This window comes from Carcharodon carcharias, chromosome 22 (genome assembly GCF_017639515.1).
Source record: "Carcharodon carcharias isolate sCarCar2 chromosome 22, sCarCar2.pri, whole genome shotgun sequence".
Classification (NCBI taxonomy): Eukaryota; Metazoa; Chordata; class Chondrichthyes; order Lamniformes; family Lamnidae; genus Carcharodon; species Carcharodon carcharias.
The window spans coordinates 43,398,917-43,413,017 of NC_054488.1; the positions used below are offsets into that span (position 1 = coordinate 43,398,917).

At 40.8% G+C, this 14,101-nt stretch overlaps 1 protein-coding gene across 1 annotated transcript; it reads left to right on the forward strand.

The window, feature by feature from the left end:
- Nucleotides 1-7: 7 nt before the first annotated feature.
- On the forward strand, nucleotides 8-10,480 carry si:dkey-21c1.1 (protein FAM104A-like). The gene is made up of 3 exons (XM_041217021.1): nucleotides 8-348; nucleotides 5,537-5,648; nucleotides 8,337-10,480. Exons 1-3 carry the CDS (start codon nucleotides 332-334, stop codon nucleotides 8,559-8,561), a joined length of 354 nt encoding a protein of 117 aa, XP_041072955.1. The 5' UTR covers nucleotides 8-331; the 3' UTR covers nucleotides 8,562-10,480.
- The last annotated feature ends 3,621 nt before the right edge of the window (nucleotides 10,481-14,101 follow it).

The window sequence follows — 14,101 nt, forward strand, 5'->3', positions numbered from 1 at the left end:
AGGCGCATGCGCAGAAGGATGTAAACCGGAAAGTCGGAGATTGAGAGGGAGGGAGGGAGAGATCCAGAGCTGAAGACAGAGTAACAGCCAGCGGGATCCTCTCCCCGCGGAACGAAGGCCCGCCTCGTTCTTTTTCGGTTTTATTTTTGATTGAGGAGTTGGCGGGCGGAGGTAGGGTGGGAGGGGGCCCGTGCTTGACTGCGCAGGCGCAGTATATGGACGGCGAACACGTCACTATTAACGCGTCACCGTGCGTGGCCCCGCCCCCTCCGCCTGGCCCCGCCCCCTGGCTGAGGGTGGCTCAGACACAGCGAGCAGCAGCCGGGGGTAGATGTTATCAGACGGCAGGTGAGCGCCAGCTTGGCTCCTTCACCGCCCTCCACACCCCCCCACCCCCCCGCAATCCCAACCCTCACCACTTTCCCCTTGAACTCGTCCCGCCGCGTTCCCTCCTCCCACTCCGTCCAGTCCCTGAGGGAAGAGGGTCGGGTCATAATGGGCGGCGGCCGGCTTGGAAAGGCCGAGGTACAATCGGGGCCCGTTGTACCCGGAGGCACGGAGAGGGCCCTCGCCCCTGCCCGGATTCCAGGAGCTGTGAGCCGGAGGGGAGGCCGGCCTGTGGCTGGAGTCCGTTCTCTCTCCCCCCCCCCCCCCCAATCCGCAGCGAACGGCCTTGGGGAGGCCGATGTACCGAGGCCCAGTGGCGCAGGCAGCAGCTTCTGTGTAAATAAATGTCTGCAGGAAACCTTCTGCTGGTCAATCTCATGTCATCTTATCCTCTGTTCTCCCCCCCCCCCCTCTCCAACCCCTTTACTCTCGCCTCCAATGGAGATTTGTTAAAGGGACGTTTCCCCCTTTCCAAGCCCTTGGACGTATTGTCTTGAGTTCCTTTCTCCTCCTCCCCCCAATATGGTGGCAGCTCATTGTGAGTTTGGGTTTTGATCAGTCTGCACGGTACAAACGATGTGTTTCTGTCTCTGCGGTCTTGGGTGGGTTGCATCCAAGCCTGACGCTTGAATAAATTGATAAGTTATGTAGTTTTAAATGACCAGGGTCACCTTTGGTGTCCAGCGATTTCCTAATGTATTTTGCATCATCATTACTTTCACTTTATTATTGTTCTTGGATTCAGTGGCTGGACACAGCTTGTTTGCAGGCAATCAATAAAACCCTTCGTACTAAATTATCAACTGGGCAAATTAAGGGTGATTAAGATTTTTTCTCCCCCCACAGGATGAAAATGTACTTTATCTTGATCTGTCATGTCACGTTTCAGCAAATTGTTTAGACATACCTCATGCTCCCAAAATCAAGGCTCACTCAGTTTATTTTCCAAAGAAGATATTTTGGAGGTGCATTATAGTGGGCTCGAGTTTCCTTCGGAGAGTTAACTAGCTAGCTGCTTTTCTCTTTCTTTTGGGTATTCTCACTGAACAAAGGCTAGGTAATGTTGAGCTTTGGTCAACCTCATGGGCACGTATTGAACAAAAGGGCATATTTGATACTCCCAACAATTATATGTTTGATAATCGGGAGTAATGGACAAGTGACTCAAACCCATTGATGGGTACAGTTTCAGCATCCCCAAAATTTTATTCACGTTCTGTGTTGCAAAATGGATCATTCGTTCTGTGGTACTCTGACATTCAATTGCGCAGAACCAAATCTTGGAAATCCCTCTAATTTTTACCCTCCAATCTTTGCTCGACCAACATGTGGTTAAGAGGATGGTGCCAGCCTTTTTCCCCGGGATGCAGATTTAAATTCAGCACAGAATGGTCAGATGAACATGTAAGAACAATGCAAGCATGAGCAGAATTAACCTGCCTGTTCATTGGTTTCAAGTCCAAAGAAGATCTTTTTAATTGAGCAGCAGTTGTATGGTCTAACAGCAGAATTTGAGTCACTCTGGTTTAGTTATGAGTGTTCTGAGGTGAGAATTTGTGCGTCTGACATTTGGTATCTCATTTTTTAGTACATAACAACAGGATTGAATGTCCTGTACAGTTGAGTTTCACGAATAGCACTTTGTGTCTGACGGTCTCAGCTTCAAAACTCAACCTGGGCTTGGTTCTCCAAACTTAAGCATCCTGCATTCAAGTTTATCATTGTATCCAAGTTTATCATTGAAACAAATCTTGCTGTAATAGTTAAACATTTTCGCTTTTGCCAGCTTAATTGCACCACATTTTAACACATGGCAGAGACCTTTCTACAATGCACCACACGTTTTAAGTACAGAAAAACCCTTTCTGCACCCTTGTCATATTTCTGCTTTCCATCACCTTTTTAAGGAATAGCGCTGTGGACTTATATCAATCAAGAGCTAAATTTAGGTTTCACAATTTATCTATAAAATTGTCATATTTTATTCCAAGATCCTTAGCTGCATTCAAAGCTGTGTTCCAGGGATAAAAGTGTAATGTTGTAGGTATGAATTATTCAGTCAAGTTACCAAAAACATCATTTTTTTGTTTCAGTTGTATCTGTTCATAATTCCTAGTAATCTTCCATTTTTTTAGGATAATGGGTGAAAAGAGTCTGTGCTAAAAATATGAAATATCCTCAATATTTATGACAATGTATTTTGCTGTATTAATACTACATAGAATACAGAATTTCTTCTTTAATTCCCTCATTTGTAGGGGAACTGCTGAACCAAACTGCTTAATAGAGGTTTTAGGATTGTAAAATGCCAGTTGGATAATCAGCTATGGGATTGGTGCTACAGCTATCTGTACATAAGTTCTGTAATATATCTTGACTGTAATTTGGAAGATGTAAATGAATGGCTAATCTGGATCATGTTGTGTAGCCATATACTCAGAGTAAAATATCTAGATGGTCAAAGTTCCTCAAAATGAAAAAATAACTTTTAGGGGATTGATCAGTTTTAAACATTTGTGCTAAATGACCAGTGAGGGGATGTAATTTACCTTTGACAGATACAAAACTCAATTCAAGCAGTTTTTGCTTCATCAGACAGGAAGGAGTGTAGCTAAAGAAGCCTATACTCTTGCAACAGTTGGCTGAAGGGTCAATGATGTTGGACATTTTCACAGTGAGAAATGATCATATGAATAATACAAACATTTGGTGATGAGTTCTGAGGTACAATTGTGTCCTATAAATAGACTGACATGATGATTTGTAAGTAATATCATTTATGAAGCATGGAGAGTTCCTCAAGACTCCTCACTATCATTTATTTGGCTTGTCTCTTTTTAAAATTCATTTGATTTCAGATTTCCACTACCCATTGTTGAAGAAATGCTTTCTGTCATCACTCCTGAATGGGCTAGCTCTTAATTTTATGTTATATTGGCTATTTTATAACCAGTAACAATCCTATTCATGAGCACAAGGTAAAATCATTTTGCCACACTACAATAAGATGAAGATGTATGCAACTATAAAAATTAAACATAGTTAACAATCAGATTGCAAGAGCATGGTTAAAATGTTTTTTTAATTGTTTGTCAACAATGGTAGAGCTTGTGGTAATTCATCAATCTTACTTGGAAGAAAGCTAGTGGTTTCACCAGTATACCACCCAACACTGAAGACTTCTAGTGATAACTCATATCCATAAGGACTGTTGTAATTTGTAGGGCAAAGACATTGAAGCTGTATGTGGGGGAGAAAAATTGCAGAACTGCCAGATGATAGTGATTTCAGGGTCCTGCATTTTGTTCGCATGAATTCATCATTTCCATAATATAAATTAATCCCACGACTTCCCGATTTTGGCAGCATTTTAAGTTTTTGACACATGTCTCAATTGCTTTGAAGTTTGTGCATAAAAATAGAGCTCATTGCTGCAGAAAGAAAATAAGTAATATCAGACAATATCACCAAACATTTTTGCAGCCGATTCATGCCATTCTTCAAACTTTACCAACATTTTGAGGAGGAGGCAAAGATTGAAATAAAACTTGGGGCCAAACTACAATTGGAAAAACAGGAGAAAACAAAGTCATTCCAAGTATGCTTGCTAGCCAGGCCCAGCACTAGAATTTGGGTACAGTATGTACTTTCCAAGTAAATGATGCAGAATGTTCATTTGTTTCATCTAAGGAAATGCTCCTAAAACTACAATCAATCAATGTTGAAGCATTCTAGAGACTTGAGTTAAAGAAACAACTTGCATTTATGTTGTACCTATCACGATGTTGCAAAATGCTCCCTAGACAATGATATACCTTCAAAATGTAGTCACTGTTGCAACATAGGAAAATTGGCAACCAATCTGCACACAGCAAGTTCTCACTAACAGCAGCGGGAATAACGACGAGATATTCTGTTTCAGGTGTTGTTTGAAGGATAAAGATCGGCCAGGAACCGGGGAGAACTCATCTTTTTTTCAAATAATGCAACGGAGTCTTTTATGTCCACCCACGAGGGCAGAACAGGCCTGAGTTTCGTCCAAAAGGTGGCAGGCAGTTTGACAGCGCAGCCCTCCCTCAACCAGAGTGTTGGCAGGACATTATCATCCGTAACAAGCAAAAACAACTAGAGATTGTTCAACAGAGCCAGCTGTTTCCTTTTTTTTTACTCTTTCCTTGGATGTAGACATTACTGGCAGGGCCAACCTTTATTGCCCAGCCCTAATTGCCCTTGAAAGGTGACGGTGAGCTGCATTCTTGAACCGCTGCAGTCCGGTGCAGGTACACCTACAGTGCTGTTAGGAAGTTTCAGGCTTTTGATCCCGTGACAGTGCAGTAATGGTGATACCAAGTCAGGATAGTGTGTTTCAACTCCATCCATTGAATGCAGCCCAAATAGGACTTTTTCACCAAAATGGACACTAAGGGAATCAAGGTCTATGAGGATCAGGTGGGCATAATGGAGTTGAGGTAGAAGGTCCTATTGAAAGGCAGAGCACACTCATGGGGTGGTCTAGCCTCCTCCTATTTCTTATGTTCTTCACCCCATTCAACAACCCTCCTTCTTGCAGTCAAAGCTAAAACCCAGTGATGGGAGCTGGGTCTGGTTGACTGTGGGGTAGAGGGAGAGGGGTTGAAATCTAGATTTGGCAGAGTTACAAATTCCTCCTACTATTTGTTTTTCACAGACAATGCAGTGGGCAGCTGGGTACTTGGTAATGCCAACTGACCCATTCCTAGGAACAAGATGGAGGAAGTCTCCCAAAGCCACGCTAACTGACCTCAGAATGATGCCAGGGGCTGAGGGGGTCATAACCCAACCATTCTCTGTGACTTAAAAACCGTTGCTGAGCACCATTTGGTATTGGGCTGGACAGCCTGGTGTTACCCTACAAAATGATCAGCTTTGTACAACACCAGCTCTGTGGGCATCTTCTTTCATGCTAAGCCTGAATAACTTGCTATTCTAAATCTTTAAAATTGTTGAATTATAGTTTTATAATTGTGTACCATTCATTCAAGGACCATCTTTTGAGAATCTTATGAAGCCAGTAGTTAAGCTGAAGGAATTGTGCACCTTAATTGGTATTTGTTGATATAAATTAAGGCGTTCTCTCTCTCTTCCACCACCCACCCCCACTCCATTTCAGGAAGCGAAGACGGAACTGTAACAATGAAGAAAACCATTCTGTCCCACCGCCGAAACGCCTCAGCAACAGTACTTTGTTGCAGGATCTACCAAGAGACAGCTGGGACTGCGAGGTTAGAAACAAATTGCAAAACTGTAGTATTAAGTAGCGTCTTTCAGTCAGTTTGCCAAAGCTAACTGTCCATGAATAAGACACTTGGTTGAGGGAATGGTTTACTCTTGCTCCAGAACAAAAACCCAGCATATGTTACTACCTTTAAGAAAATGAAGGGGGAAGCCAGAAATATATATAACAAGACATACAACCCCTTAATATTAGAATGGGATTTGGAATTTAACCATATACAGTGAGCTGCTTTGGTAAACTTAAAAGTCAACTTATGTCTTTTTTCTTTAACAACTTTTTTAGGAAGTACATATGGAGATGCTTTTACTAATTAACCTTTTCTCAAGAATGCAGTTCTGCACAGTATGCAGTGAGTTTTGTATGGCCTTTAAAAGATATTGGTGAAAGTGTTAATTATGAAGATTCAATCCTGAGAACTGTATCAGAATCTGAACAAGAGAGTGGATGAGGACCAGCAGTTCTTAATATTTGGGTGTCTTCATTTCAATTAGTTTGCACATTTCTCAGTGGGTACAAGTCCATTATCACAACTGACTGAACATTAGAACAGTGAACCTTGCAGCAAGTTCTAGGTGGTGCTGTAGTCATCTTCTAAATACAGTTTGAAAAGACTTTGTCTTAACCATGGAATTTGTATGTAAAATATGATGGCCTGGAGATGTTTTTGTTCCTTTCTCTCCTCTTCATCCAGGAAACAAATAATTTTGATAATTCAGTGCACATTTTTGTTAACTGTCCTTATCTGTAATATTTTTACCTCGTCTCCTTCTGTACCTAAAATCAAACACAGGATAGATTTTGGACTTGGGTAAATTGGATCAACTGAGCTTAGTACATAAAAGAAAGTTGGGGTGGGAAAGATTGTACACCATTCCTGGAGCCCATCCCATACAATGTTAGGACCCCTGTTCTTCCTGATATTTATTAATGACCTAAACCTTGGTGTACAGGGCACAATTTCAAAATTTGCAGATGACACAAAACTTGGAAGTATTGTGAACAGTGAGGAGGATAGCGTTAAACTTTGAAAGGGCATAGACAGGTTGGTGGAATGAGTGGAGAAGTGGCAGATGAAATTTAATGCAAACAGGTGTGAAATGATTCATTTTGATGGAAGAACAAGGAGAGACAATATAAAATAAACAATACAACTCTGAAGGGGGAGCAGGAGTAGAGAATTCGGGGTATTTATGTGCAGAAATCATTGAAGGTTGCAGGGCATGTTGAATAAGAGGGTAATAAAGTATGTGGGACGTTGGGCTTTATAAAAGCAGCAAAGTTATTTTAAACATGTGTAAAACACTGGTTTGACCTCAACTAGAGTATTGCATCCAGTTCTGGGCACCACACTTTAGGAAGAATCTAAAGGCATTAGAGAGAATGCAGAAAAGATTCACAAGAATGAGTTCCTCATCCCTGAAACCAGTTATGTAGATAGATTGGAGAAGCTGAGACTGTTCTTCTTGGAGAAGAGAAGGTAGATTTGAGAGAGGCATTCAAAATCATGAGGGATATGGACAGAATAAATAGGGAGAAGCTGTACTCATTGATGGAAAGATCAAGAACCAGAAGGCACATTTAAAGTCATTGGCCAAAGAAGCAATGACGTCATGAGGAAAAACTTCTTAAGCAGCGAGTAGTTTGGATTTGGAATGCACTGCCTGAGGGTGTGGTGCAAGCAGATTCAAACATGGCTTTCAAAAGGATTATTACCTGAAAAGGAGAGATTTGGGATGGGCTACGATAAAAAGGCAGGGGAATGGCACGAGGTGAGTTGCTCCTGCAGAGAGCCAGCATGGGCATGGCAGGCCCTGTGCTGTAACTGTTCTATGTCAATTCTGCTTCGCCACTTGGTGAATTTGGGATTTAGATTTGCCAACAAGGGAGCTGTATTTTTCCAAACCTATAGGATTGGGAAGTTCAGAAAGTAAAACAAATAGCATAGGAATCACCAGTGAGCCAGCAATGCGGAGTGGATGGTGGAGCAGGGTAGGCAGCATTAGCGAGTGCATCATTGAGGGGTTTAGGTGGGGAAATGTCTCCATATGACTGCCACATGCAGAAAGTCACCCTTTTCCAGTGCTCTAGTCTCTCTGGCTATGGACTGCAATGAACAAGAAGTGGTTTCCCTCCAGCCTGCCAAATTTAGCAGATGTCAGCTTCGGAGCCAGATTCCTGATGACTCCATCATTGCCTGCCCCACTTTTGTTTTCTCTACTTTCTCTACTAGTTGCTTGTTCCAATGTAATTTTTGTAATTATGATGCCAATAAGCTTGATATTCTTCAAGTGTAATGTTACCTATCTGATTGTGTTTCTTGACTAAAGTATTTAGTTTCGTAGTGTTGAAGGTTACCATTCAAGCTCTGTCTAGTTCTGAATTTACATGGTACATTGATGAATTGGTTCTGGGGAAACATGTGAAAGTATGCTGCTGCCATTGACTAATCTTGCATCTCCACAAAGGAATGTCTTGTTTCTCATTGCTTGAGAATGGTATTGGTAGCCAACTGGAGGTAAGGAGGTTTCTGGAAATTCACGATAGTCATTTGATGTACAAGATGCTAGAATGTGAGGAAATGTGCACATTTAACTTGTGTTTAAAGGTGTGCACAATGTATGTTAGAGTAACATTCTAGAGTTTCTCTCACCAGCTAAACTTTTTTTTTCTGCAGTCCTCAAGCAGTGACAGCAGCAGTATAGTCAGCAGTCCTGACAGACCGAACGGACAGTTTCCAGCTGAAGCCAATCTAAGCCGGACCAAGCCAGGCAACAGCTCGACTATGCTTCAATTTTCTGATTCCAGTGAACAGTCTGCACAAGGCCCGTACTTCCAAATCAATCAGATCCTGAGAGAGGCACACTTCTATAGCTTACATCAGCGTGGACACCAAACGTGACCAGAATGTGGGACTGTGTGCCTTCAATGAAGGACAGGGACTGTAAATGTAATCTTTTGGAGTGGATGTTTGTACTTAGATGATTTAAATTGCACAATCTTTTCCCTTTTTTGCTCCATTTGGTTAAAAATTTAACATCTTTTCACTCTTTAAATACCCTTGGAGAAATGTAATATCAAAATTGTGGGGACTATAATAGCACAACTGTAGCCTTGATTACTTCATTTACCCTGTCTGGCACAATTCTAACTTACTAAATTTGTTCACTGTGGAATTAATCTGCAAGTGAGCAAAGTCCTCTAGTGATGTTGCAACAGGGCTTGTTGAAGAAACAGGGAGAAGGTGATTATCTTTCAAATGCAGTAGGGTCAACTTGGTCTAAGAAGCTTTTTTGCATTCCCACTGCATTTTAAGAAATGATATGAATCTGGATTATGACCAATTTGAAGGTCTTTTAAAAATGATCTGCTGTATTAAGCCTCCAGCAGTTTCCCTGGTATTTTACAACCAGCTTTTCCTTGAGACTCTCTAATGCTGTAGCTGCAAACTTTCACGAATTGTGAAATTGCAATCGTCGTTCGGAGGATGAAGCAGATACAGTAGTGGAATTTGTGCAATTACTGGAGTAAAGTCTAATGTTTCTGCAGATCTAGACTGAGATAAAGGGCTGGTATAAAGATTTAATCCAAGAACCCGTTTAACCAAAAAAAAAAGTTAAGATGGGTTCTGTTAATCTGGGCTTATATAGTTCTTTGTACAGTTCTGGGATTGCATTTGATACAGATCATTTTAACCTGTACTAGACCTGAACACACCGTTAAATGCAAAAGTAGCTTAAAAATTGTTTAAATTGTGGCTCTTGTTATAAGCAGTTTCCAGATATCTGTATTTTGCTGCTTTTACATGCAAGTGTAATTGTAAGTGTGAGACAGACAGCTATTGTGAGCTTTCTTGATGGCTGAGTGAACGCATAGTGAATAGCTGAGTCACACGGGCCATGAAGGTCTGACCCTCTGGTCTGCGTTGTTAATTGTTCTCAGTTGGGACAACAGTATAGGTTCTACTGACAGAGAACCCATGCTGGAAATGTGCATGCGGCAATAGGCTCAAGCAAAGTACAGCAGCATGAAGTTCAGCTGCAGTGACCCCTGTGGTCAAATAGGCTGCTGACAGCTAGGTGACATACCAGAGGATGCCTTTGGAACTGTATCCCTGCTCAGAGCCACACCTTTAGGAGCGTGCAAGGGGTAGTTGCAAAAAGAAAGAAAAAGATTAAAATAACTGTCTTCTATTTTTAGTTATTTCTATGTTAAGATTGGGTAAAAGTGTAACACAGGTATGATACAGTTAATGACATTCCTTATTACTCGAGAAAACCTCAGGGTACACATGCCTGACTCTTGATTTGGAATGGGGCTGGGAATTTGTTCGTTGTCAGGGATTTTTTTTTAAAAATTTGTTCTAGAGTCTGAGATTTTATTTTATTTGTAAGCCTAAAGTTACCAAGCTTAACCTTCAGAAATGAGTACAAAAATTATTGTAACCATTTACGTTCAATAAAATTAATGAGATCATTTGAAATGCAATTAAGAATACAGTGATGTGGAAGCCCACCGTACATGAACAAAATCTTTCATAAAATCTTCAGCACTAAGTAGCCATGAAATCAAGTATTGATGCCCAAGACACTTTGTGTGCTTTTCTTTTCCAGCCTACAACTCTATCTTTTTATATACTGTTTGCACTGAAGCGCAGGTTCAGTTTGGAGCATTTTATCCAGAATTTTATAGAATAAGATTCTGGACAGCTTGCTCTTAGGTTTTCCATTGTTGGCTGATTGTGGAAGCAGCTTGACTGCTAAAATGTGTCTGTTATTTATGACCAGTGATTTACTGATAAATAAAATCCATCAGTTTGAACCTTTTTACGGTTTGTGAGTTTTACAGTCCAATTACACTTTTATTTTTCAAAAAATCACTGATCAATTAAACATGGAACAATTAACTTTACACTTGAGCTGTACTTTATCTCCAAACTAGTACATGTTGATGGATAACCGAGGAGTTGGTCTTCTGGACTACAGGTAAAATGCTGTATTGATACCAATTGTTTTTAGTTTGTGGAAGTTAGAATTTCTTCTGGTGGCAGAACCCGAGTTTCACAGTTGTCTTTTTGAACATCTAGGACAGTGTTACAACAAACAACTTGGAGATCCACAATTGCAACTGATGCGTTTTCAAGGAATATTCTTGGAAATGCTGTAACACATTGCATCACAGAGTGGTCTAGTGTGGTTCCATGCCTGCAATTCCTTACAGTGATCTTTTAATTATATCATTGGGTAGTTGCCAAGTGGAGGCCATGCACATCAGAAACGGCAAGAAAATAAATTTCATGGAAAATAGTTCTATTAAAAGTAGAGATGTTTCATTTGCTGTATTTAAAATGGTTTTAGTCTTGCTCCAACTGCATTTCTTTTTCTTTGCTGTAAAGCAGTAAAGTGGAGGAAAATAGTATTTAATTCCAGCTCAATTAACATTACATAGGCAGGTCATCATTGGAGCTCAGTAGAGCAGTGTCTAAGGGTCACTGTTGAAGAGGAAGCAGGCTACATGATGAATACTGCGTTTGGGCCTTAAATGTGGAATTTAGAATTGTTCACAACAGTTCCTGGTGGATTGGAAAGCACATGTGGCATTTTAGCCTGGTTTTTTTACATCAGCCACTTTGATTCTTGAATCTCAATCAATTTTGAGCCAGTGAGGATAGTTTGGGGATTTTTTTTTGTTTGCCCTCAACCAACACACCTTAAGTGGGTTTGCAGTTTAGAGTTCAAATTTAGTGTTCTGAATTAAAAATATGTCTGATATTTAAGCTATAGCAAAGATCATGGCTGTTCAAGATCTCATATTGTTAAAGCCAAAAATGCATCTGTTTCTTATAGAAGATTCAAGTTTCTTTTTCAGAGAAATCCATTTCTTGCTTTCAACAATTTTGAAATAAAATTTATTTTACCTAAATTTCTGATGACTCAGTCTTTGATTTCAGAGTTATTGAAAGCACTGTCAATTTTATGATGCTGCACCAATTCAACATGTTTAGCCTCGAGATGCCTTGGTTCTGTGCTTTGTGGAAATATAATTCAGCCTACTAATAGCGGTTATGATGCACTTACATTATGTTTAAAGGTTATGAAGTAAGTAATTGTTAGGCAAGACACAGGCAAGAGAGATTAAATGTGATTTCTTAATATCAAACTTTGATATGTGACAAGTTAGATCAGAGGTCACGAAAAAAAACAATTAACTGCTCGGTTCCTCATATGGACTAAAGTGGCACTAAACCAAGTTGGGGGCTCTCTCACAGGAAGAAGGGGAAGGAAAGTCAAATTGATGAAAGATAGCTGGTGATTTATGCACTGAATTACAGGACTAATGGGTACAAAAATTATATAAATACTTGTGTGGACATATTTGAAAATGAACTTGTGTTTTAGAGATTTTAGTGCATTCTCCTCACCTCTAGATATAGGTTCCAATGTAGTCCAGCCTAAGATTACTTTCTTTGGTTGCAACAAAGCAGCTTGATTTATATTAGTACAGTTTTCATAGTTATTGGGTAGACTGACACTAAGTTGCATATGGACAATGGAGACAGATGGTTGGAAAACAAATGTTGCAGGTGCACTAACATGGGTTTAAGGAACATTTTTGATGTGGACAGAGATGTGTCCATGCTACATTTGATTCTAACTGACTCCAGAAGAGTCAGAAAATGTTCCATCTTTCACTCTGAACTGCATATGGAGCCGGATTTCACAGTTGCTGCTCGCCTCAGCATTACAGAGATTATCTGGTCATTATTACATTGCTGTTTGTGGGAGTTGCTGTGTGCAAATTGGCTGCCATGTTTCCTACATTACAACAATGACTACATTTCAAAAAGCACTCCATTAGCTGTAAAGTGCTTTCAGGTGTCCAGTGGTCATGAAAAGCGCTCGTTAACACAACACCACTGCTTCCCTGGTGTAATTGCCACCTCATCCACAACTGAACTGGGTCTAATTCACCTCCAGTAATACTGCCTTTCCCTCTGACTTCGTCCACCATAAACTACTCCCTCAATGACTTTAGCCCACTTTGCTATCGATGCCTCCAAAGTATGAAAAAACTCACTGATTCTTCATCTAAGATTAAGGCTATTTGCTTGTCCAAGTCAGCCTCCTCCTCACCCCATCCCTCTCCTTACATAAGCTCCAACCCTGACAAAATGCTGTACCTTCACTTCCAGGTCTCCCATGAGACACACCTCACAACCCAGTGTCTCTGACTATTCAACTATCTTTCCTGACTACTCAGCTGGCTTGTCTGCCCAATATGTGGTGACATCTCTGTTCACATATATGTATCACTTAAAAACTGTCTTCAACCCCTCCTTGGAGGCCAACGTTGATTCCTCCATTCACTTCTAACAGCTTCCAATCCCACTTCATATTCATTACCAAAAACACCTGTTTATATCTGGAACATCATCTGCCTCCATTCCTCCTACTTGAAACTCATCAAAGCCACCTTCTGGCTTAACCTTTTCAACATTTTTCTCACCCTCCATTCAATCCCACCTTACACAAACTCTTAACTAATCAGAAATGTCAATGGCCTCATCTTAGTCCTTACTAAGTCCTGTTTCTCCATCATTCCCATCTCCACTCACTGATTTGAAAATAATCCCCTTCAGAAACCCAGTCACCAAACCCCAATGTCTACCAAAGTTCATAGCCTTGGATCTTCTGGCTTTAAGCTATTGTGCATTGTCCCTTCCCTCCAACCCATTGAATTTATAGGTGTCTTTACCATTGTAAAATGTTTCAAGGTACTCCACGAGTGTGATCAGAGAAAAATTGACAGAGCCAAATAAGGCAATATTAGAGTAGGTGAACCAAAGCTTGGTCAAAAAGATATGTTTTTAAATGTCCTTTAGGGAAGGAAATCTGCTGTCCTTACCTGGCCTACATATGACTCCAGACCCACAGCAATGTGGTTGGCTCTTAAAAATGCCCTCTGAACAAGGGCAATTAGGGATGGGCAATAAATGCTGGCCTAGCCAGCGATGCCCACATTCCATGAATGAAAAAATAAGGTATCTTCAATGAGTAGAGGGGAGATAGAGATGCAGCAAGGTTTAGGGAGGAAATTCCAGAGCCGAGGGCCTAGACACAAGAAATAGGAGTAGACCAGGCAGCCCATCGAGCTTGCTCCACCATTCAATACAATCATGGTTGATCTTGGGCTTCAACTCCATTTAATTGCCTGTTTCCTTTATCCCTTAATTCCATGAGAAACCAAAAATCTATCCCAGCCTTAAGTGTATTCAACAATGGAGCATTCACAAACATCTGTGGTAGAGAATTCCAGAGATTCACGACCCTTGGAGTGAAACAATTTCTCCTCAGTCCTAAATAATTGGCCCCTCATCCTGAGACTGTCCCCCCCAATGTTTTAGATTGTTTCTGCTGGTTGGGTAATCTCTGGGTATCAACC